The sequence below is a fragment of the Papilio polytes genome, unplaced genomic scaffold (genome assembly GCF_000836215.1).
Source record: "Papilio polytes unplaced genomic scaffold, Ppol_1.0 DF821400.1, whole genome shotgun sequence".
In the NCBI taxonomy this organism is placed as follows: domain Eukaryota; kingdom Metazoa; phylum Arthropoda; class Insecta; order Lepidoptera; family Papilionidae; genus Papilio; species Papilio polytes.
This window is the reverse complement of record NW_013527804.1, coordinates 6,185,520-6,210,701: the sequence shown is the minus strand read 5'-3', so window position 1 is coordinate 6,210,701 and position 25,182 is coordinate 6,185,520. Positions and strand designations below refer to the sequence as shown.

Below are 25,182 nucleotides of genomic sequence, written 5' to 3'. Positions count from 1 at the left end.
GGTATATCTATAACATTATAAAAAGGATAGATTTGTATTTTTGTATGTATTGAAATAACTCAAAAACTATGACGGATCTCAAAAATTCTTTCACCGTTAAAAAGCTAAGTTATCAGTGACATAAGTTATTTATTTTTACTATTTCACGTGGACCAAGTCGCAGGCAACAGCTAGTATTTTGCATTTTTAAGTCTCCAAGGACAGATGTCTCGCCTCTTCAATCCCCTTAAAAAACTCACGACCAACGGACTAGAGTATACATTCAATATACAGATAAATTAATGTTCTGGTCCAATTTGATTCAATTTATATATTTCTATTGATATGCTCTTACAAATAACAGTTGAAAGGGTACAGTGTTGTGTAAAACGGATTTTTGTGTAGATTTATAGGTAATTTATTTATCTGTTCAGGTCTAAAGTTGTTCGGCGAGCGGTACTCGGGGCTGGAGTACGACTACCGCGGGCTGGTGCACGTCTGCACGCAGCTGAAGCGGCACGAGCGCGCCGAGCACTACAGCGCGCTGCTGCAGCGGTGGCATGGTACGTGACACGTGACACATGACACACATGACACCGTTGTAAACGAGCCCATTGTTATAAAACTAGTGGTCAGAGTCCAAGATTTGATGGGTGTATAAGCAAAGGATTATTCCCAACCGTAACACCGCTTTGTCCCCATGTCAGAACAGATAAGAATAAAAAGTTTCATCCTTCCCACCTTTTGCGACGAGGGGACGGTTGGAACTTATTTCACAACGGTTCCATCTGTCACCTTATTGGTGGTAGTGGGACTAAAGGGCGGAACAGATGAAACTTTTTATTCTCACGTGGGGATAGAGCGGGGTAACGGTTGGGAATAAGACTAAGCAAATAAACTGCAATATTTGGATAAAATCTACATTGTAGGTCTTACTTAATGACTTTGTGTTAGTATTTAACTATTTTGATGAATTTAATTAATTTCATAGTATGTATGAAGTTTACATATCTAAATGTATTAGCATGACAATAAAGAGGTTTTTGTTTATTTAAGTTTTTGCCCGCGATTCCGTCTGCTTGGAATTAAAAAAACAAAAACGAGTAACCTATGTGTTTTCTAGATTATCCTCTACATCTATGCCAAATGTCATCGAAATTCATCCATCCATGTAAACTTTCGTATTTATAATTAGTATATGATTTATTTTGTATGTTCAGAACTGCGCGAGCAATCAAAGACGGAGCAGCAGCCGGCGCTCAACGACGAGCAGGTGCTGCCGCTGCGGGAACTGTGCGCCAGGCTCGACATACAGTGAGCAGCGCCCCCGCACCCGCCCCACAGCCCCCGCCCCACAGCCCCACAGCCCCACAGCCCCACAGCCCCACAGCCCCACGCCAGAAATGCCCCGATACTTTACATCAGAAGGCATTTATGAAATTATACGAAGATTGGTTAAAAGTGTGCGGTTCCTTCTACGTTGCTGCTGGGATGACCTTGTGTCCAGGGAATTCTATGTCAAAACAACCAACCCCGAAATGTACCCCTTTATGAGAAAACTCAACTATTCTTCTTGTATATAGATTTTTTTATGCATATAAAACGAATTTTTAATTATTATTCGCTTTTAACAATGAGAATCGATGTCGTTGATTTTAATTTTTAATCTGACAATGCTTGTAATTTTGGGGGGAAATTCATGACGTAAAAGTTAGAGAAAAGAATTATTTATACTCAATGTTTAAAATGACAGCTTTATATGTCTGTGAGGAAATTGTAAATGCAATTTAGGGTTGCCAGTTATTCGATGACTCAATATATAGACGCGAGTGTAATCATGTAATTAGAATTGATTTTAAATGTACGTAGAGATTTTGCACAATTTTATTGTTAGTGTGATTTTGACCTGTGGGAAATTAGCCATTTGCATGTATGTGATAAGAAACTTCAGTCATCTATTTATCTGATCTCTTTTACAAATTGTTTTATATATTTATGCTATATTGGTTAACATGTAATTATATTTATCATACAGATTAAATGGACAGAACATCACAAAATGAGGAATCCATAGACGCTGTGATCGTGTATATATTTTTTTTGAAACATAGATTGTATAAATTGTGCATGTGTTTACTTTGCTCTGCCGATGTCTTGTGTTCCTTTATTAGTGATGTAAAGTTTATTAAAATTATGACCGCTTCCGTATTCTATGTACTAAGTGCAATGTAGTGAGAACTTTGAGATGTATATGAATGTTTTTTTTTGTTTTGTTTGCGAATATCTTTCGATGCAGTGCCTCGTTTGTACCAATTAGTAAATTGATGTACTTAAGTTGGAGTATTCGACAATGATTGCACTGCATTTTAATCTTTAATGTATAGTTGTAACGCCTTTTATTCGATGTTCGGAGGTTTCACTCAGCTTTGACATCGTATTTGCAAGTATTTTTGACTTTGCGTGCAAAAGCACGTATACAATGTTAGCAGTTATGAATGGCTGTTAGGTTCGTGAGATAATAAACGTTTCACGTCCATATATGAAGTTTTATTTTGGAACTTTTTTCCCTTTCCCAACTAACATCACCGATATAATTTCCCGACTATGTCCCCATTGAGAGGTTTCGAGCCTATCCTTGTCGTCTCTGAGAGTCGAAATGGCGGATGTATCCTAACGAATTAAATTATGCCACTTACCAACAAATGTACCTATAATGTACTATTTAATACCTCGCTCAATAATAAAAAGTGTCGTCGCCAGAACCCGCTATATTGACGTCAATATGCCGGGTGTCGGGTGTACTATTGTTTTAAGACAATTATACCAAATAACTGTTGCTCGCGACTTCAATTGAGCAAAATTAAAAAGTAAAAAAACATTGGTTGACTTCACACACATCTTTGAATTTCTTTGCCGATATGTGTAGATTGCATCAAGATGCTTTACTTCACCTTAGAAACTTCGGGTAAATGATGTACATATGAAATTCGAAAATCACATGGTACATGCCGGGGTTTGAACCCGCTAGTTTTCCCCTTTTCTTATAAAAAAAGATTACAAGTCAAGTGCTTCAACCCATGTTTCTTTTTCCTAATCATAAAAAATCTTTTTTCTAACCTTAGCAGTTAGAATAAAGATTTTTTCGTTGTTTGGTTACAAGTTGTGAAAGGGGGGATTTTCTTCCACTTTCTTTTTTCTTAACTGGTTCCTAAGCAAGTGAGCAAGGGATCGGAAGGAGAGATATGAAACAAATAAATATTGTTAAAACATTTTATTTAAAATAAATTTTACTTTAGGCAACAAAAGCAGTAATAAGCCAATTGCAAATATGAATTGAGAATATTGGAATGCTAACATTTTCCAAATTACACTTAACTTATTTGCATAAAAATTAACATAAATAGCACTTTTCTATATCAAAAAGTATTTCTTAAATTACTAACTGAAATTAAATGGGCGCTTAGTGTAATGTTTATTGTTTATACAACTGAAAAAATTACATTCAAAATGAAGGCACTGGTTTGCGATGTATTCATAACTAGGTAAACAAAATGTTAATTTTAGGTACATAATTTCTTATTTATTTTCTACAAAAATGTAACAAATAATGTGATCATTTTTATAATTGACTCGAATAAAATCTTTTAATAAAAACGATATACTTTTCAGATCTTTCATAAATATTCTTAACAATTTTTATTTACTTTATTATTTAGTCTGTTACAAGGACGAAATGGTGGGTATTTGTATATCTAAGCTGCGTAAACAAGCTGCTCGCATAATAAATCTATCAGACGCGTATTTCTATAGAATTTCTTCTATTTTCGGCTGATTGAGGTCATCTTACGCCGGGCCGAGCAGAGCCACGAGCGCGCGCTTGTAGTCTCCCGAGGTCTCGCCCTGCTGCGCGCCGTCATAACACGTTATTGACAGGTGACAGGCGACAGGTTGTCATGACAGGTGACAGGCGACAGGCCAAGCGCCGTGAGTCATGCGACAGCGTGAAGGAAAAGCGGCATCATTAGTAATTTGGAATTTATTTCTACCTTCCAAAGTGTTTTTGATTTTTGATTTGAAATCACGTAACATTTAGGTAAACTTATTTTAAGCTTCACTTTGGATGGTAGTTGTGTTATTTACTTTAGCATATTACATAGTAATATAAAAGCGCAATTCTTGCGACGTAGAAAGTGCTTTTAGAATTCTTAAATCATAATTTAATTGCCGACATATTTTGAGTTTATTTCCTTGAGTAATCGAGATTTCGAACATAGCCCTGTTTTCAAGTTAACTTTGAATCAGTAACTAGACCTATTACTATCACTGTACTCTGCTTAAAATATAAAATTTTGTATAAACCTTACCTGCTGTCCCGCCACCGGCCGCGATGCGAACACCAATGTATTGTTAATACACACAATAAGAACATCAAAGTAACAAAGCGTTATTCAGAGAAGTATCCTTACTTTCATGCTGTTATGTGCTCTTGAGACGGGCGAAGAAAGGAATTTGTACCTATAGTTTTTAATTTCAACAAAATATTCCTTCCGTCGCCAGTACTTTGTGATTGAAATAATCAATATACAACGTATCCCACAATATTTTTTGTGACATTACCAGTTTTTCTGCCAAATTCAAGATGTACAGTCGAGAAAACCCGCGGTGTTCCACTTACAGAAAAATTTCCTTGTTCGTTGTAACGAGATAGACTCCGATTCTAATTACAAAATAATTAAGCAAAAGAAAGTTATGTCAATAGAATACCAATAAAAAATAATTAACCGTGTGCCACTGATCGAATTTATTTCGTAGACTCATTTAAAAGTTGCGTTCTATTGTTTATTGTCCCGGGACGTCTCTATATGCATACGAAACGTACAAACGACAACTTTTAAGTTGGAACACCGCTAAATTCCCTGATTGTACATCGTGACGTCACATGGGATACGTCAGAACCAGAATACAAACCTCTAAATCACTCTGCAGCGTCTTATCATAGAGTCTCTCGTACTCTTTCTTTATATTTCCAAGGTCTATTTCAGCGCGGCTCGCGAGCACGCGCACCAGGCAGCCGTCGTCCGTACCCGCGCCCTGCGTGGCCCCGCGCAGGCGCGCCGCGAACCACGCCGCCGCGTTCTCCACACACTCCACTGTAACAAGACCCACCGCTACATACCCGCACTACGCTCACGGAGACCTTTATACTGCAGCCGCGCCGACCACTCCAGCTAGACCTGTTGACACGTACCTGAGCTGCGCTACCGACACTGTACCGTATGCCGTCACCGATCGGCGTTTATCCAGTATAACTGGAGCCGAGCACACGTACCCTGATCTCACTCTCGAGGGTCTTGTCGTACAGGGCCTCGTACTCCCGCTTGACGGCGGCGAGGTCCAGCTCGGCGCGGCTGACCAGCACGCGTATGAGCGTGGTGTCGTCGGTGCCGAGCCCCTGCATGGCGCCGCGCAGGCGCCGCGCGAACCACGCCGGCGCGCTCTGCACGCACTCCACTGGAACACGTTAGTTCGCGGGCCCTACTCGCATCGCTGCTAAAACCCCGCTAAAACCGCGCTATACGAAAAACTACACAATTTTTGCTAAAATAATACTCATCAATAAAACTTTTGGGTCTAATCAGTTCTTCTCTAAACAGTTTATCACTGTAACGTGATATTTTTCGAACATATGATATTTTTCAACAAAATATGCAGTAAAAATTGAAAAAAAAGTCCATCTTTAAATAGTAATCAATTATTACAATAGTATACTGACCGATGGCAGAGTACGCGTCCTTCAGCTCGCCGTCCACCTCCGCCTTGATGGCCTGCTCGATGGTGCGGCCCGCTAGGTTCTTGTACTCCTCGAAGATCAGCCGCAGCTGCGCGAAGCTCTCGTGTGCTAAGATCTGCATCATAACATTTTAAAATCTATCTATAGTGTAAAATTCTATAAAAACATTAATTAAGTAACGTAAAACATATTCCGTTTGCTGCATTGTCGACGTAAGTATGCATGTATTTATATGAAATATACAAATGTATTGAAAACTAAGTTAACTAGCTTAAATCGCCCAATTCCGAGATTATAAGGTGCTAACATCTAGTGAGGTTACAAGAAATTTATAATTTTATACTACAAGTTTTTTTTTAAAAAAAAAAACACGGGACAAAGGACGCCCATGGAGCAACACCAAAGGAAATAAAGATGGATTGCAGTAGACCGGTTGACCTAAAACATTGTAAAAATGCTCGCCTCTTGAAGGACCCTAAGTTGAAATTGTTTATCTTTTACACACAAGTAAAGAAAGTGTATACTAACAACTCACCTTGTTAAAAACTTCTTCATCAGTGCCCCACTTAGCCTCGCCCGCGTCGTACAGCTGCTGTGCGCTGTCGGCCGCGCGCGCCGCGTCCACGCCCGCCTCCTCATCGCGTGCGCCCTGCGGGGCCCGCTACATACACACCTCGTACTGCACTACCCCCCCCCCCCACACCATACACACCACTACTACACCACTCACACGATTGCCCACTAAAGGTCTCTCCTTCAACGGGACACCCTAAAAACTACAGACGTTTAAAACTCATCTACTCAAACGACGCGAAGTAATAACCAATACGAAAATAAGAACGTAGTAAATTTCTATACGAAAAAGATCGGTCAGGACACGGCTAGTCCTTTTAATTATCTAAAAACGGAAGCAGAGCTCCAAGTATTATTGTATAACAGATTTTATTAATAAAGTGTTTATCATTTATTTATTTATTTATTCCGTCGTTTGTGCAACTCATTGCTACCTAGTGAGATCTATTAGGCTACGTATTAGCGCTCTTGTTTGGAAAGAGGCAATTTCTGTTTGAATCACCGCGGATTTCCGTGATAGTACATTTAACTAGCGCCGTTAGGGACAAAAAAGGTCACCACAGGTCTAATTAAGTCTTATATAAGGGTGTTAACCTGACCCATATAACCTGCTAAATGGGTAAAAATTCAGCCCAAACCTGCTAGTAATACTAAATTCATTAAATTTCTGCAAGTTTATCGTTGTAGTGGGTGTACGAAGGACGAGGGCGATGCAATTTCCCAGCAAAAGCAAAGTAAAGTTTGTGAAACGTCAATCATTATTCTCAAACACCAACACACACTAACACAATCATAAAATAAGTTGTGAATCGAATTTATTTTAATTTATTAAAACTTTTAGACAATCCAAAGAGATTTATTTAACACATCCATTCATGTTAATTTGCAAAGAAAATCAATGCACAAGCAACATCTTAATACGGTTAGTTTGTGTTATTGGAGTTTAGTTACAAATAATATTTATATAAAACTAAATCAAACGGATTCCAACTGAAACACATTCGTGCACACAAGTACAGTCAGGAAAACTGGCAGTGTTCCACTTTAAAAGCTACAATCATTTGAACATTTTGAAAGGAGATGCGGAACAAAAACCAACACAACGCAGCTCATACATGTCAGCACGAAAAAAAGTCGATTAGCGTTATACAGGTATTTTCTTTTTATTATTATTCCTTCGTTTGTACTCACTGTTATCTTTTTTTATTTATTTATAAGTAGCTTAAATTTATTACAAAGACATAAAATTTCGGCAAACTGCCATAGCAGTTAATTGGCGATAACTGCTTCTATAAACTTAATACTTTTACTAATACATAAACTATGAAAAAAAAAATCTAAGTAGTTACACAGAGTTTGCCTCGTTGCAATGAACAAGGCAATTTTTCTTAAGTGGAACACCGCGGATTTCCGCGAGTGTACATTATAGTCACAATAACATGAGTTGTCACTGCTGACGTCACGGTGACGTACAGCGCGGTGGACCAGATACTTACGGTGACGATGAGTGTGAGAAGGCGGCGGAAGTCGCCCGACGTCTCCGAGCACATGTGCTCCGCCAGCGGCCGGTCGTATACTGACACAAATTTAATACAAAATTCTTAAACTATAGGAAAACATGATACAATCTGTACATATCTCAAAGAATAATAAGTTAATGTCGAACCAATCCATATTACACCAGTCTGATTGACCCTTTGTTTATGGCAGAATATAAATTTTTTATAAAAAATTCATCACTTACATCTCTCATACGCTTGCACGATGTCAGCGATCTCCTTCTTGGTACGAGTGCAGAGTATCTCAATGAGGACACTCTCATCAGTACCGAGCCCTTCCATGCACTTGTTCAGCTCTTTGCAAAGGTATTCCTCAGGAGGCAACATCAGCGCCACAATCACATCTTCAAAGTGACCACCTAACTCTGACTTCAGGTCCTCTATTAAATCCTGGATTAACAGATGTAAAAACCTTACAGTTAATATAAATTAATACAGCAATTAAAGAAGCTTTATGGCTTAGGAATTTTTATGGCTATATATACCTATCAATAAAAACATTTAAAGGTTTGAAAAATAAAAAAAAACACATTTGCACTCTACTATAGTAGATTTTATGTTAATCTGGAGTAAAGAATTTTGTAAAAAACTATATAAAAAATGAACTTGAGTTATATATTTCATATAGAAACCATTACAACCTTCCGACCTTCAGTTTTATAATGGTGTGTAATTGAAATGAGTCATAACAAACAAGTTTTCACAGTAATTTCCTCAAACCATGATTCAATACAGCTGTCTTTGTCCAACATCAGTGTAACTAATGATATTCACACATTACAAATACCAAGTCTATATACAAAACTATTTCCATAATAATATATTGGTATATTAAAACTATATTTTGTTTTTAATAGGCGTGGTTCGATGCGCAGAAGTTCGCGCCATTTTACACACCTTTACATTGACCCAATGACCCAAAAAGCATTCATTAGCCCATATCGATTTTTGTATGTATTTTATTCACACAAACTATTTGGCAGATTTTGAAAATTCTTTCACTAAATGAATAGATATTATCTGTGAGTAACATAGGCTATATTTTTTTATTATTTTTTAATTACACGCGGACGAAGTCGCGAGCAACCAGCATTAAATAAAAATTGAAATTTCGTATCAAATATTAACGGTACGTATATAAATCTATTTATTGTTATAAAAGCAGCAGGAAAATTCATTACATATTTAAGATTATAAAAAAACTGCTCTACTGTAGTTTAACAAAGTAATTAAACACTCATAACTTATGTTACATTGAATGTATGAAGCAAAATATCTTTGATAAGGTAAGTAAGTGTATGTAGATGATTGATCACTTATAGTTATCTTGGAAGTGCAAACATGTTACATGCTTTATAATGTTAGGAACAAAATTAGTACCATGCAATAGAATTGGCGCAACTCTAGATTATCGGCATAAAAGTCACATCCCTAGCTGACAGCTGTCAATGTCACTAGAAGTATGGCTAGATTGGCGCGCAACCTGAGTCCTGACGAGATGTGTTGCTCTGAGTTTAAAGCGACAGTATCAATTAAATAAGTTGTCTAAAAATTCAATATGTAAGTCATACCCTGCCATATTCATGTGTGAAGGCTTGCGAGATAGCCTGGCGTTGGGCATTGGAGCGTGACGTCAGGATGTCAATTATAGCCTGCTCGTCAGTACCAAAGCCTTTCATAGCAGCACGCAGAGCGGCAGCATCCTCCATTGCATTGAAGTTGGGGACTCCCACTACAGTTGGTTCACGCTGACACAGGATATCATTATCATCACCATGAGCTCACTTTATGTCCCCACAGAGGGACTCACGAGCCTACCCTAAGTAAAGGTGACTAGGCCATAGTCAATATGGGTCAAACATTAAATATTATCAAACATAGTGTATCTTTGATACATATGTCATACAAAGTATGATATAATATGCATGATTAGCATTATTTAGATCAATGACAATACTGATAAGAGTATAAAATACACAAAACAATTTATATTTTCATAGAAAAATAATTAATTTGTTACTAACTAGTCTAACGAAGTGAATATATGGACCTTGGCCTCCACCAAAAAATGTCTCAACTTTCGTCAATCCCGTGTAAAAAAGACCTTAGGCTAACCCAGCCGCGGACTTAGGTTAACATAAGGTCTTTTTTTACTTCTTATTCCATCAACACCTGGGGTGACCAATTTCTTGACGTTGTCCAAAATTCTTATAAGAAATTGTCGCGTCCGACATCTCTCACGCTCTACTTATTTTAAAAAGAAAAAAACGATGTCTTTTGGCCTGACAAATCGTACTTTCTAATACGGAAATATTGATCTTTTATAATAGTGGTAATAACTATCATTAAAAATGGCTCCTACATTTAAAAGAAAATAATTATTTTAATCCCTTAGGGACCCGCCCAGAAAAAGTGAGCGTCCCTTACTCATAAGTACCAATTAATTAAAAAGATGCGACATACTTACATGGCCAGTCATCTTTGATTTCTCCAATTGGAATATTTCGTTTAACAACTTTTAAACTGTCGACGAAATTACGGAACTGTAAGAAAGCGTGCGTATTAAGGGATTTATTTAACAAAAAAAAACAAGAATTAAAATCTTAAGATGTACACGAACTTCACAGATCCGCGGTATGACGTAAACTGACATTGACAAGTTGATCAAAAGCTCGTGACGTTTCTCACTTAGTGTTGCTTACATTTCTACTACTACTACAAAAATGGTAGTTTTACTTTACGCACTTTCACACTTTCTCTCGTTAATTCTATATTGAAAGACTTCCATAATGCTCAAGGATCGAGGAACTTAAAAATTAATTTTTGGATTAAACTAGGAATTAAACACTTCTTAGTTTTTATTTGTTTTATTTCTTAAGCACAATAATGTAATCCTAATACCCATTCCTAGATTTATCAAAATCTTGTTAAATATCTTGAGATGCGAATTAAGACTGCATATAACATTAATCAAAATTATTGTATCTACATAGTACATTGTTGTTAATTTGTTTTGAACCCCGTAATGCATTTGACACACTTTTGAATTAGTCAAAAAATATAAAAAATCAGATATAAGTTCTACCAAAAAATAATTATTGTTCACTTTTAATTACTATAAGATTAAAAAAAATCACATATGCTTACAATTATAATCGTTAATGTCTTTCAGCTTTTTCTTATCTTTAACTAACAATAATACTTTTCTAAAAGTATACAATAATTGTGAATATTGCATTAATTAAAGAAAATATATTCACTACTAAGTGAAACTACTATACAATTAAAAATATGTCTTATTAAAATACTCAATAACTATCAATAACACTAAGTCTGGTATAAATCGACCACTACCTTTTATGTCAACAGTAGAGCCATAGGCAATAGCATTTCTACAAAGTGGCACTATGGACATTCTACTATACTTTTACCGAAACATGAGATCTAAGATCGATGACGTCACAGGGACTTATTAAAAATAATGAAATACATCTAACGATACAGAATGGCTTTTATACTAACTGTAATAAAAACTTTTAAATTTTTGAACGACTATTAATTTCCCATTAACTAGTCGATTTAACCGGGTAGCCTCGGCATAACAGTCTACGTCACTAAGTATAGATTGGTCTCTAAATCTAAATAATTCTTATAACGACAGTATTAATGAACACTACGTTTATTTATCTATATTGTGTTTTCATTGCCACACGACAATACGGTAATCCTTCTCCACGTTGTCCACGTAGAAACCATTCATGTACTGGCTGCTGAAGACTTCTGACAGCTGAAAAAAGTCGTACAGAGTATAAAATACTACTTGCCACAGATAACAAAATGTTATCACAGATACTGTAAATAAATGTATGGTGTCTTTTAGCTTTTATACTAAAATATGTACCAAATTTTATAGTACATAAGATGTATGAATGTGTTATGAGAAACTATATTTACAATGAACGCAAGCTTATCGCATAGCTGGTTAAAGAATTAGTGTAGGCAGAAAGCATTCGCGTTTCTCCAAAAATCTATTTTACATTTGAAGACTCTCTAGGGTCGTTGTAAGTTTTGAAATGTAATGTGTTATTGTGTAAAAAATTACAGAACGAGTTCTAATTTGTGCATAGGAATAAGTTTCATGTTTTTCTCATATTATGAAAGTGTTTATAATCCTGGTTAGATTATATTAACAATAACATAAGTTCTTATTAGATATTTGTGTTAGGATTTACCTAGTACCCTCCAAAGGAATTTTGCTCATAAATAAAAGATGTCATTTACATTTTTTTAAATTTTAATCTACATATTGAAAGTTACATCGAAATTACATATTGAATTACATCCACATGGTTCATAATTTAAACATACAAGGTAATAAATAATACGTCGATTAACATTGTATGGGTTTAGAAGTTTAAAGAGATAATTTTCACTAAAGACTATCGCACTACGGAATATATATTGGTATGAATAAACCACAGCAGTTTAAAATATTCGAAAAGCGACAAAAGTACCTATATGCTTAATCTAATCTAGTTTATTTTTAAAATCGCTAGGAAACTGACACTTAACTTTAAAGATTAAGATAGTTTAGTAAATAGTCACATTTAGATAATCACTAATAAGATAAACGACAAGTCCTAAACACTACACAGATATATATGTTGCGACCTTTAAGTCTATAGCAGATTAAATGAGACCAGTGATTCCCAGAGGTCTATATCGACCCCTAGGGGTCTATGACAACTTGCAAAGGGTCTACGTCAGCGAAAAAAAACTGAGGCCCATGAAATGAAAATGGGGATCCTTGATAGTGGATCTCAACACATCCACTGATAGTACATATTTAGTTACATCGTACTATCTTATAAAATCAAAACATATACATTATTTATTTTGAGTAGATTTAATTTAAATTCAATTAATAAATGTATAAATTAACATGTGTTTTTACTTTAAACAACCTCACTACAGTTAGAAATTTACAGGAAATAAATATCAGGTAAATAGGGGGTCTACCCAACACGGAAAAACATGGCGAAAAAAATTTGGGAAGCTCTGAATTAGACCGAAGAGCAATATATGAAGAGGTCTGTTCACTCTTCAAACGCATTCGTGTTGACCTGCCAGGCAATCTCTCCGTACAACAGCTGCTGCCTGATGAAGGAGTGCTGCGCCGCGTTGGGTCGATGTCATAATAATATCTGGCGCATGAAGGGCGTAGTGCGCGGCAGCATCAGCCAGTTGCGCCGGCGCACGCGCCCCACCCGCCCCTGGAGACACACGCCAGGGTTACATTGCAAAACATTTCACAAACACTAATTGAAAAAATATTTTGCAATGTAATTCACGTCAAATGGTAATGGTCACAAACATTGGAATATATTGCTTGTATAGTCATTTTATTAAAAATATTATTGTAACTGGCTTTTGCAAGCGACTCCGCCTGACTGGAATTAAAAAAATCAAAACTGAGTATGTGTTCTTCCAGACTATCTACTACGTCTATGCCAAATTTCACCGAAATCTATTCATCCGTTTAGGCTACAAACTCTAACAAACATCCATCCATCTAAACTTTCGTATTTATAATATTAGTATGAAGTATATGGGTCAGGAGTGGCGCCAAAGACGGGGGGAGGGGGGGGGGAAGTTTCCCTCCTCGATAAAGTCGATTGTGAGATGTTCACAATTCCTCGAGACAGCACAGAAAATTAAAAAATGACTTCTTAATTTTTAATTTTAAAAAATTGGATCACCTTGATAAGTATATCCTTCCATCATCGGTCCCTTCCCCTAGATAATGTGCTAGCGTCGACCATATAAGTGTACCAATAAATGAACCCTCGGTATGTAAAGTGTAAAGGAATAATGAAAATTAACGAATGTTTGAAAGTTAATAACATGGAGAAAACCACATTTTTTTTTTACGTGCAACATACCTTGGACTTAGTAAACTGGAAAACTGAGTATAAGCGAAATTTGTCCTAACATTCTTATACTCTGTTTATCCTAAAATTAACTTTATACCGCGTTTATTTGTAAGGTTGCTAGAAATCTTTAAAAAAACCATGAAAGTTACAAATCGAGACAATTGGTTTTCTATTTTAACCTTTAAACCTCAATACTTTGTTTTAATTTAAAAATTAATAAGTGTATTGACAATCTTCACTCAAATTATTACGATGTTTTTTTCATGAAAATACAATTATTCAAATAATGCTCAAAAATATCTCATTAAAAATTTAAAACAATGTAACTAAAAAACAATATTAACTTTTACATTACTTCCCAAAACTGAATTTTAGTTATTATTTTACTTTCTGTTATTCTGATATCGTTTCTTTCGCCACAGACTTCGTACAATCACGTGACATGGATATCGCCATCCAATATTGGGGAGGGTGGTCGATGACAAAGGGTTCGCTAAAAGGAAAAATTTACACGTTCTTATTTCAAAAAGATTGCCTAAAAAAACTAACGAGTCATGTTTAACATGTCTTTTTGGGTCTTTAAAGAATTTATATAATAATTTTAAAATCTCCTCTCTACTTCCGCACTGGCGACACCAATGTCACGTGACCTTTACAAATGTACCATTACAAAACTTTTTTTTCGGATTTTAAGAAAATTGGATAGTAATAAACTTAAAAAAAATGTTGTAAAAAAAAAGAATGATCTAAATTTCGCAACAGCACACCTTTGTTAGCAAACCGCCAGCTTTCTGCCTACATATTACAAAATAACATATCAATGTAGGTTACCAATGTCGAAATACTTGTACAAAGCATATTTTTTCCTTAAAAACATTGTTTAAAATGTATTATCAGATTTTTATTGGTTTACTTATATTTTTTGTACCAGTCCCACCAAGTACTAGTCTCGTGTTATGATGATATGAAGTCACCCAACTTGTGTGTAAAGGGGCCAGCTGAAAACCAGCGCAGTAACGGCCTGCGCAGTCTCTGCATTAGCTGAGCTTGCCGCTTTTTGCCACATTTTCTTTTACTAGCTTTAAGGTTGATGTATGTATGTAAGAATTTATTTGTAGCTTGTTTTTGTGGCAATAAAAGTCTTATTTATGTAGTGGCGGCAGGATTCAAACTTTCGAGTGATCGAAAATCGGCAGCTCTAAACGTTAATTCCACGGAGATTTTGTAGCAATAAATGTTACCAACACACTAAAATCAAAACTCTCCCGCTTTTCTTCTCTAACCTACTTTAGTAATTTTTTTTAATTAGTTGTGCATGATCGAATTAATAGGTTAACCATTAAGTTGGTGTTTTAATTTAATTACAAGTATTTGGACACTGGAATATTAAAAAATGTGTTATTATGCAAGCTAAATGAAAATACCAAAACTACATGCTTTAAAAAATCTGTTAGTGTTAACGATTTTTCCAATAAATTTAGTTAGGAATGCTAACACAATACTCACCGCAGAGGACGCACTCTCCGCGGACTTTGTTGACGACGTCTCGCTTTCCCTATCACCGGACACTGAAATGAACATAAAACTAATTCATCATCATCATCATCTCCTCATCCTACTTCTGTAGAGTCGAAATTCCAGGATAATTTCATGCAGATGAAGCCGCATGGGAACAGCTACTATATGAAATGCAAAAAATATCTATACTATTATAACAAAGCGTTAACACACACTTCTTTGTTGCCTAAGATCTCAGCAATTACAGCATATTTTCGAATAACTTTTTTTAATATAAAACCTTACACGTCACGCTTTAGGCTATATATTTTCACACCATTAAAGTTAGGGGGTAAATATTTTGGATAAAAACCCTAATGTGGGATCTTTCCCAAAAAAGCAAAGAAGTCGTTCGTCAAGAAAGCAAGTTTGCCATGCTTTGTCATCGTCATGTCATTTTAACATTTGCTGTTGATAATTTGACACATGTAAACAAAAAAATATTTTCACAATTTAATACGGATGAAGTCGCACGAGAACAGCTAGTATCGTATAAAACCACAAAATAATTACATACCAAACAATATGAAAAGGACAGATGTTTTAAGCATAAACTTCAAGCTTATAGTGAATTGTTAGAAGCATTTACCCAGCATTCTTTTATAAATGCAAGATTTTGTGCTCCTTTTAACGGCTATATGTCGCTATAACCTAATTATAATACAATTAGCAAAAAAAAATGTTTTTGTTTGTCATCGAGATTAAACAAATTATCTAGAGACAAAAACATTTCCTGTATATAAATTTATTCAATCGAGTTCACAGATAACTGTTGCTTGGTCTCAGTAAACAGTGGAGTTTTACTGGTAATCTCATTTTGTTTTGGTATAACTAATTATTTTTAACTAGCTTTCGCCCGCGACTCCGTCCGCGTGGAATTAAAAAAAACGAAAGTGAGTAGCCTATGTGTTCTTCCAGACTATCCTCTACGTCTATGCCAAATTTCATCGAGATCCGTTCGGTCGTTTAGGCTACAAACTCTAACAAACATCCATCTATCCATCCATCCATCCATATAAACTTTCGCATTTATAATATTAGTAAGAAGTAAGATAGTAAGATTAGTAACCGCGGGCTAACAGGCTAAGAAATGGAGAGATTTATTTTCGACAATTGTTCACAAAAAAAGCGTATTAAGATATTAATTTTAACAACAAGTTCATCTACAAGAAATTAAAAAAAATTGTAAGTAGCCTGTGTTCTTCAAGACTCTACGTTTGTGCCAAACTGAGATCCGTACTTTTAGTAAGAAGGTTCTAACAAACATCCATACAAACTTTTGCATTTACCATATTAGTATTGTACGTTATACCTAAGTGAAAGTAAATGGTATAAACCATGATGAAAAGAAAGAAAAATGAACTATTTAAAAAAAAAGTTCTTTTAAATACACTATCTCACCTTCAGTGGGCAGCGTCAGCCAGAAGTGAGACTTGAAGGTGTTCCATAGTCCTGGGGGCAGATGTACATCTGGGCGCAAGGTGGTGCTGGACGCCAGCGACTTGGCGGCTTCCACCAGCAGCGAGGCGCGCCAGGAGGCAGAATAGATCAGCCGCATTGTAGACTGCGCCGCCGTCGAGCAGATCATCGGGAACAGCGCTTCGTGACGACGCAGGTTGTAGATACATACACCTGGTAATACGAAATATATAAGCGTAGGTTTTCACTGAACAAAACATATTGAGGTATCAATACCAATCATGAGATATTTTTATGGAAATTTTAGTAAAATTAGTATAATAAACGACTAATTAATGTAATAAAGTTTTACGCCTGATAGAAGCGCTGCTTAAATTTTATACAAAGTCCATACGACGATATGAAGAGCAGCAAAATTCCCATCAAAATGTTTCCTGCTTGAGTCCTAGGAGACAGTGTTTCCGTTCAACTACGAAAAACCTTTCTAGATTGAGACAAAACTATATCTAGATGTGTTGAAAACATATGATTAAAATCAAGAATTTTAATATTACTTCGCTATTAAATGTAACTTAGAATGAAGTTGTAACCGACGTGACATATTGCTAGAATCCAATCGATCGCACACGATGACGTCAAATAGGATATTTATAATTACTCGATATTCTTGTCTTAGAAAATTATTTATTAAAATAACATAATATTAATTAATAAATATTTATTATATTCATAATTGTTAAAGTGCATGATATATTTTTTACACATTATGCCACTACCATTTTTTTTAAATTCCTCGGTTTGCCTCGCCTGGTTAGACCATGGCATTAAAAGTAACACAGAGAAGGGAAAACTTCTAATATAGCTAGAAGCGTACAGTATAGGTATGTAAATGAATAAATTCGTAATGTCCAATGCCCTTTATTCGTCCTCGATTGTACGTATGACCTGCGAGTTACGCAACTCCGCTATCTGTTCGAGTCAATTAAAACTGATAGTAACTGCTACATAATCCTAAATGATTTGCGTATTTACCGTATTTAGTAGTTAAATAAACAACGAGCACAAACATTTTATCGACTACATTACTCTCTTAAATTTTCGTGGTAGACCCCTGGCTAAAATTAAAAGCGACGTATGTGCGTTGCATCTTTTAATGGTAACAATTTGATATGATTACCTTCACCTACTCTGATACGTTCAAAAATGATAAGTCGAAAGTTACAGCTGTTTTCCACTTGTCCGATATAGAATCCGTATCTAATCGGATGTCGGCGCGTTTGTTCACACTTGTATCATTTTGATAGTCGGAATAAAACAATAAATGTTTGTAGTTTGAGACGTGATACATGAGATGGTCCGCACGATCCGTCTGGCAAGGGTTATTGCCACTCTTATCGTTAATAGTGAATCAATTTAAGTCAAAGTTCAACTTGTATTTATTTGGATATATGTACGTTGTCATGCGGATATTCATATTTCACTGCACAACAATGGTTTCAACACATTTAATGCCGCTACAATTTTGACTAGTGGTCCGTATAAGCTCAGAATATGGTCCGCAAATGACTATAATTTGTCGGTGAGTGGGCTATTGATTTTTCTTACTGCACAGCGGTACCTACTGGTAGTACTTAGGGGCAATATATAACGCATAAAACCTGAGAGCCCATAAAATATTTGCTAAAAATCATTCCAATTGATATCAAAATATATAATATATAAATACGGGAAAAAAACCTAGAAATCTCTTTACATAGCAATCACTGCTAATAGAAATACAAAAGTGATCCCTAACAAGGTTAGGACTACCTTATCAAAGTTTCTGTAATCATGTCTAATTTTTATAACTTACCTTGAGGGCGTCTATTGATGAAGAACTCGAGAGTTCCTGCCCACATGTCGAGTCGGACGCCGATGATGCTGCCGCGACAGAAGCCGGCGGAACCTCGCACCTCCGCGGCGTCATGTCGCACTGGACCGAGGTACGACAGCCCGTATGACTCCGAATCCTGGCCTAGTAGGGAGGTGAATGTGTACTGGGAGTCCGGCACCTTGCCTGAACCTATGCCCACCATCTGCAAACAAAAATTACATTCAATTCCTTTGTCAAAAAGATTCGCAGTGTTAGGACTAGAAAATAGGTAATTTAACTAGTTTGTGTGTGTGGTCTGAAGTGTTGGCAAGAGTTATTTTTCATTATGATATTACATACTAATTCTTGTTTATCTATACTTCAATACAAATATAATAAAGCATAAACACACTACTTCAGATGTCAGCAATCACAGCATATTTCTGAATAATTCTTTTTTTTAATTAAAAGCCCTACATTTATGACATGCTTGAGGCTACATATTTTCCCGCTATTAAACTTAGGGGGTAAATAAATTGGAAAAAACCTTTATGTGGGAAAAGAACTATAAACAGCTGCCAACATGAAGGAAGCAAGGTTGCCATGGTTGTCATTTGTGCATTTAATTTGACATTTGCAATTGAATATATCACAAATGTAAACAATAAAATATGTACTTTATAATTTTATGCGGATGAAGCCGCACAGAAACAGCTAATAATAAAATAAAAGACAGTGTAATAAAATGTATTACATTATCTTCCTTACTTATTATGCATGTAAGTATATTAATTTACATTAAGTAATTTGCCTAATCCATTAAGTATATATTAAGTACAAGTATATTGTTCCTGACTGTTCCTGTTGTTAATTTATTATTTAACTTTTGTTAAATAAAATAACAGTAAACAATCAAATTTGTTTCATCCATACTATGGGTTAATGGGTCATATTAATAATTTCATTATAATTGATTTGTTTGAAGATAATAGGTTAATTTGATACCAAAGAGGAAAATCTTTGTTTTTAATAACACTTGATAAACAATGTTGTTGAGATTATCTGAATGTCTTAATTATATCTTATGTAATCCTAGGTAGTTAGTTGATATTCTAGAAGTAACTTATCTTATATGACTTAATAGTTCAAAAGGGAGTGATGACTGAGATGACGTATGATAGAGTTATGTGGAGGACAAAAACCTGTTGCACCGACCCTATGTGAGTAGGATAAGGAGATGATGATGATGATGATGATGGAGGTCAATGATCAATTTACTATGTCACAATCAAGGGCGGATCCAGCATTGGCGCTAGGGGAGGGGGGGTTCACATAGTCATGGTCAAGTCACGAGCTTGACAAAATATATTTACATATTATCAGCTCAGGATCAGAACCAGCTCAGGAAGGGGTCTTGACCCCCATGACCCCCCCCCCTCTATCTGCTATTGGTCACAAGCTAGACATTAAATAGATTAATGCAGCCCAGATTACACAGTCAGTTTAATCATATCTTGTTGGAATATTTAAAATGCAATGCCAATGCAAAGAAAAATCTTTTGCCATCTGATTTAGCTAAAATAGTGAAATCGCTAGCCATATTGTCCTATATTTTTTTTTAATTTCCAGCTTCTATCAGGCACAAAAGAGTTAAATGTGTACTTACAATATCAGTGCCGTAGGTCTCCGACAGCATTTTTACTTCCCAGTAGTAGTGATTGTTGTGCACCAGTGGAGTGTCACCACGGACCGCAGCTGTACCAGAACTGTAGTATGGGTGGAATGTCACCTGCTTTCCATCATCACTCATCACCACTTGGCTTCTGGCTTCTGGGTTACTCCATTTCCACTCAAACACTAAAAGAGAATTAGTCTAAATATTGGAAGATAATATAGTGGGGTAGTTGTAAAATTGTGTTTAAAAAAAATTGTTTTTTCCAGCAACATGCAGTTTTAAGGCTTCTCTATATGAATGGCTTATCAGTAGGAAAATCGGTAGTTTTAGCTGTGTTCAACAAAAAAGATGGTTTCTGAATGAAAAACAGCTTGAAAATGACTGAAAATTGATAAAACAGTGAGATGAATTAAATATAAATCGGTGTTTTTTCTTATAATGAATACCGCATTTAATAATTAAACAGTTCAATAGAAAAATCTTCCTTACCTTCTTCTTCCTCGCCACATGAACATTTGCTTAACTCTCTCCATTGTACGGGTTCCTTCTTATCCCAACATAGGCAAAAAGGACGCGCAACTTCGTCCGCATCGCCACTTTGTGGATTTCGTGATAGCATATTGATCACAAAAGGCTTTCTTTTGTATCACAAAATCATGAAGAAAATGTACCATACGTCGGAAGTATATTTAAAACATTTATAACTTTCACACTAATTCTACGGCGAAATAAAGAGTACGTAATAGTAAAAATTTCAATCACGACGATTTAGGATTATACAAACTTCTTTGACAAAAAAAAAAACATCAGAAATTTATCAAATAAATCGACAGCCAACGAAGAGAATGAGTGAAACTGACTGATGAGAAAAATCAATACGCCGTTTTTATAGTCTTGTTAAAATTAGCGTTCGGAAATACATTTCAAACATACCAGTTGCCAAAGCCGAAACAATAATTAAATACATTTGTGTTTATTGATTGCAGATAGTCACAAAAGTACTGTTTAATGTGATTAACGACACGGGTTAAATATTTACTTTCATAAAATAAACATATTGTAATTATTTGGAATTAATTTTAGTGGACTTAAATCAATGATTTCAGAACGAAAAAAAAATGTGCTCTTGTTTCTGGAAAGTTCCGGAAATGACGATTTGAAACCCCGCAATCGATTCGATTTAAATTACAAATAAAGGAATTCGTTGGAAAAATGCATTTCATTGCTTCGTGTATTATTCAAACATTCAATGTTTTTTATGAAAATAACATAAAAACATGAAGAAACACGCATTAGATCTTTACGTATATTGTCCAGTTGTCTTAACAACGTTTTGTTTTGGCTATAACTTTTTATTACATGGCTTAATTTTTATGAATTAAGCCTTTTATGTTAACGTTTTAGAGTAATAATAGATATCAGCAAAAGCATTGAAATCGACGCCATAATTGCTTTATTTTCCAATCGGTAACATGACTTTTTAATTTCTTGGAGTTACCTATTCCGTTTTATTGATTTGCGAAATTTTCTGTTAAGTTGGTATTATTGCTTGTTTTGCTCTGGCGCCCCGCCCACGGAGAATTGTCATTTTTGTTTCAATCTAGAATTAAAAAAAATATTATTAATAATGTGCAAAAAAGCTTAAGAAATGCATTATTCAAATTCAAAGCGTGATTTTTCTCGTAAGTCAACCAGCGTTGTATAAAACAGGTACTTTCTTTTAGAATAAGGCTAATTTTATTAATCGTGAAAAATGTTAGTATTCAAGTTTCCATTACAACTATTAAAATTTTAATGTTTTGTCAGTGTAAACATACAAAATTAATGATTTCAGAGTCTGAATAAATTGAAGTGTCGGAAATGGTGTTTGTACACTAAGTTTGACTGCTTCGAAAAGGGCTGATATTGACGCGCTTTGGTCGCTCGAGCACCGATGCATTTCTGGATAGACAAACGTAGTCAGTGCGCCTACAGCGGCCGGCAGCGGGTACCATCCTCACTGTCCGCTGGTAAGACTCACAGTATGTATTATGCTACAAAAAAAAAACAGATAGACTATTTCTTGTTAGATTCTAGTAAGTTAAATCTTACGCTTTCGTATTTGTAAACCATCAATGAACTTCGTAATTTCATTTTGATAAATATTCGATCAAGTTACATGTAAATGACTATAAAAGGCATACTGGAACTTCTCCATATACCTTTGCTAGTTTTGTTCAACTTACTATTCCTTCTTGCTTTCCAAAAACAATACATTTTACCAGTGTTAAGAATTATAAGAAACTTAAATTCTAACCTGATTATTGCGTAGTAAAAACACTTATAATTACCAACTCCTAATGATAAGGGGTAATACCACCAATGTACTATAGTCAGGGCCCTTCGCAGTGTTCTATGTATAGAAAAATTGCCTTGTTGCTTTCACCGAGACAAACTCTGACTTAAAAAAAAATTAACTAGGCAGTGTTACTTTTGTATAAACACATTTACAATCTGCTTTCAATTGTTTCTTATTGGATTTATAGGAAATGTTCAAAGTACTGTAGCCCTAAAGTACAAAATTCACATTTTAGGGAAATCATTGGCTCCTTATATACAGGTTAACCTAATTAAGGAGAAATATGACATTGAGAAATATGATTCTATAATCATTAAGTATATAGTAAAGAATTTACTATTTATGTGCAACATTTGAATTTGTATGTGTAGGCGTGGGGCGCGCGCGTGGGCGCAAGGGTATGGCGGCGCCCGTGCACCGCTTCGCCGCTGTGGACTGCGCACCCCGCCGCCCTCATCGCCCACTCAGGCATTATGCGTTAGTATCAATTTGTAAGCAAATCTTACATCTCAATTAACAAAGGCGGAAACACATTCCAGTAAAACATGGTAATAGCTGGTATGCCCGCTACTAGTAAAGAGTTCACAAATACCAGTAAAATGTCAACAAGATTATAAAATGAAAGACATATCATTTGCAATTTATTATTAACTAGGTTTCGCCCGCGACTCCACCTTTCTCTCTTTCCACCCAACTTGGACATCGCTGTTACAAAATCAAATATTGTGCTTAAGTTTTCACTTATGATGTAACTATCACAAGCCAGTATTTGTCATGTAACTATGCCAGTTACTTGTGTGTGAATTTGCAGACTTACAAAAACTGTCTTCCATTTTCCAGGCCTCCTCCACTACCAGCTGTACATTCTACTCGCAGACAGAATGAAGAGCCCAGTTTGTATGTGGAAATACCACCGGAGCCCCCGCAGCCGACGATCGCAAGCCTGGCGGCTGCGAGGAGTGTCACCCCTGACACGTTACTTCGCACGGCAGCCCTAGGGCTCCATAATTCACCCATGATGGCGCCGCACCTTAAGTTTGGCATGCTAGTATCGTTCGCCCTGGCGACGGTCTTCTTAGCTGGTGCTAAATATTACTTTGATATACATGTAAGTCATTTCTTGTCTTTTACTAATGAATTTTTTTAACACAATTATCTCCAGTTTACTTTGACAATGAAGTTTTCTTTAGCACATATGTGGTAGATGATTGCAAATTATAAAGTTATTACTTAATTGAATGAATGTGGATGGCTACAAAAGTGAAGGAAGACCAGAGAAAATATGTATGTACTAGCTGTTTCCCTGCGACTTCATCCGCATAAAGTTATGAAAATTTTATATTATTGTTTACATGTGTCAAATAATCAATTGCAAATGTCAAAATATCAATTACCTTACTATGGCAATTTTGTTTTCTTGATGTTGGCAGCAACTTATGGTCTCTTTCCCACATTAGGGTTTTTATCCAAAATATTAATCCCCTATGTTTAATAGCGTGAAAATATATGGCCTAAAGCATGACGTAAATGTAGGGCTTTCTATTACAAAAAGAACTATTCAAAAATATGCTGTAATTGCTGACATCATTAGGCAACAAAGAAGTGTGTGTTTACGCTTTATTATAATAGTATAGATTGTGTTGCAGATTATATGCTTAAGGGTGTGAATTCAGATATGACAGCTGCTAGACATGAATGGATTTGACGGTGAAGGAGACGCATAGGAAGGGGAAATGTCCTCTTTATGTGCGTCTCCTCCTCCGTCAATTAGGGTAGGCAACGCATCTGCAATTGCGGATGTTTATGGGCAGCGGTCGCTTTCCATTTCGGTGGATTCAGGTGGCTGCTTGCTCGTTTGCAACCTGGAATAAAAAAAAAATGGAAGAGTACTGTACCAACCATCCATAAAAATAAGGTTGTTGATAGCATTCCTTAGCATAATTTTTGTAAAGAAAAGTGAGTTATCCGGTTTTGGTACTTGAGCTTATTGTAGCATGTTTGGTTTAAAGTCAAATTACAAATTACATCTAAATATGAAGGGGGCTTTAAGAGAAGAGTAAACAGCTGTTAAGCAAGTGTAAACCATCTTTAACTACATCATCACTTTCTGGGGGTGGTATTTTGGTCAAGTGCTAGCATGATTACAAAGTAATTTTTTTGTGTCTGAATTGCCACTGTTTACCTTGAAGAGGCATTTACAGATAGGCGTGAAGTGGGAGAAATTCCGTGTATAGCCTGATGAGTAGGGTGCCATAGGCCTAACTTAAGTCCCTTTTATTTTCTTATAAGAAAATGGATGCAAAGGAAACATGGATTTGCTGGTGGAGGAGACCCATAGTCAGGGAAAACCTTTTTATGTGCGTCTTCTTCGCCAGTTGGGCGGATTCAGATGACATAGCTCGTATAAAGTGAAGAGTGTGTATGTGCAGGTGTCATAGGTCATATAAAGTGAAGTGTGGTGTGTGTGTGTATGTGCAGGTGTCATAGGTCATATAAAGTGAAGTGT

At 35.8% G+C, this 25,182-nt stretch overlaps 4 protein-coding genes across 11 annotated transcripts in view; 2 read left to right on the top strand and 2 right to left on the bottom strand.

Moving 5' to 3' along the window:
- The window catches only part of LOC106108906 (amyloid protein-binding protein 2), a 35,652-nt gene extending 33,137 nt beyond the window's left edge, over positions 1-2,515 (top strand). The window contains exons 12-13 of the mRNA XM_013290249.1: positions 414-542; positions 1,200-2,515. Coding sequence (XP_013145703.1) covers positions 414-542; positions 1,200-1,297 — 227 coding nt within the window. The 3' untranslated portion in view covers positions 1,298-2,515. The remainder of the gene's footprint in view (positions 1-413; positions 543-1,199) is intronic.
- A 720-nt stretch (positions 2,516-3,235) lies between these two features.
- Positions 3,236-10,562, bottom strand: LOC106108908 (annexin B10). 6 transcript variants are annotated; one of them, XM_013290252.1, is made up of 9 exons: positions 10,523-10,561; positions 10,370-10,445; positions 9,474-9,650; positions 8,088-8,292; positions 7,840-7,919; positions 6,306-6,431; positions 5,753-5,885; positions 4,948-5,129; positions 3,236-3,882 (listed from the first exon to the last, which is right to left on the bottom strand). In XM_013290252.1, the coding sequence occupies exons 2-9, from the start codon at positions 10,379-10,381 to the stop codon at positions 3,823-3,825; spliced, it is 975 nt and encodes a 324-aa protein (XP_013145706.1). In that variant the 5' UTR covers positions 10,382-10,445; positions 10,523-10,561; the 3' UTR covers positions 3,236-3,822. The 6 variants fall into 6 exon arrangements, with proteins under 6 accessions (XP_013145706.1, XP_013145709.1, XP_013145707.1 ...); XM_013290255.1 differs by having other exon boundaries at positions 6,306-6,419; positions 10,523-10,560; XM_013290253.1 differs by having other exon boundaries at positions 3,236-3,879; positions 10,523-10,559.
- An 849-nt stretch (positions 10,563-11,411) lies between these two features.
- On the bottom strand, positions 11,412-21,179 carry LOC106108927 (SPRY domain-containing SOCS box protein 3-like). 3 transcript variants are annotated; one of them, XM_013290285.1, is made up of 6 exons: positions 20,828-21,179; positions 20,330-20,520; positions 18,664-18,886; positions 16,794-17,024; positions 15,342-15,403; positions 11,412-11,689 (listed from the first exon to the last, which is right to left on the bottom strand). In XM_013290285.1, the coding sequence occupies exons 1-6, from the start codon at positions 20,955-20,957 to the stop codon at positions 11,603-11,605; spliced, it is 924 nt and encodes a 307-aa protein (XP_013145739.1). In that variant the 5' UTR covers positions 20,958-21,179; the 3' UTR covers positions 11,412-11,602. The 3 variants fall into 3 exon arrangements, with proteins under 3 accessions (XP_013145739.1, XP_013145741.1, XP_013145740.1); XM_013290287.1 differs by having other exon boundaries at positions 11,412-11,682; XM_013290286.1 differs by lacking the exon at positions 11,412-11,689 and adding an exon at positions 12,179-13,175.
- A 532-nt stretch (positions 21,180-21,711) lies between these two features.
- The window catches only part of LOC106108736, a 6,386-nt gene continuing 2,915 nt past the window's right edge, over positions 21,712-25,182 (top strand). Inside the window, exons 1-4 of the mRNA XM_013289997.1 lie at positions 21,712-22,048; positions 22,173-22,347; positions 23,048-23,153; positions 23,517-23,817. Of these exons, the coding sequence (XP_013145451.1) occupies positions 22,272-22,347; positions 23,048-23,153; positions 23,517-23,817 (483 nt within the window). The 5' untranslated portion in view covers positions 21,712-22,048; positions 22,173-22,271. The remainder of the gene's footprint in view (positions 22,049-22,172; positions 22,348-23,047; positions 23,154-23,516; positions 23,818-25,182) is intronic.

Excerpts from the sequence above, each read along its gene's own strand:
- LOC106108908 (XM_013290252.1), bottom strand. Across the intron at positions 5,886-6,305 it reads ATGAAGAAGTTTTTAACAAG|ATCTTAGCACACGAGAGCTT; the intron begins GTGAGTTGTTAG and ends GTTATGATGCAG. Across the intron at positions 5,130-5,752 it reads GGACGCGTACTCTGCCATCG|TGGAGTGTGTGGAGAACGCG; the intron begins GTCAGTATACTA and ends GTCTTGTTACAG.
- LOC106108927 (XM_013290285.1), bottom strand. The coding sequence starts at position 20,957 with ATGCTATCACGAAATCCACAAAGTGGCGATGCGGACGAAGTTGCGCGT. Across the intron at positions 18,887-20,329 it reads AGACCTACGGCACTGATATT|ATGGTGGGCATAGGTTCAGG; the intron begins GTAAGTACACAT and ends TTTTGTTTGCAG. Across the intron at positions 11,690-15,341 it reads CGGAGAGTGCGTCCTCTGCG|CTGTCAGAAGTCTTCAGCAG; the intron begins GTGAGTATTGTG and ends GACTTTTTTCAG.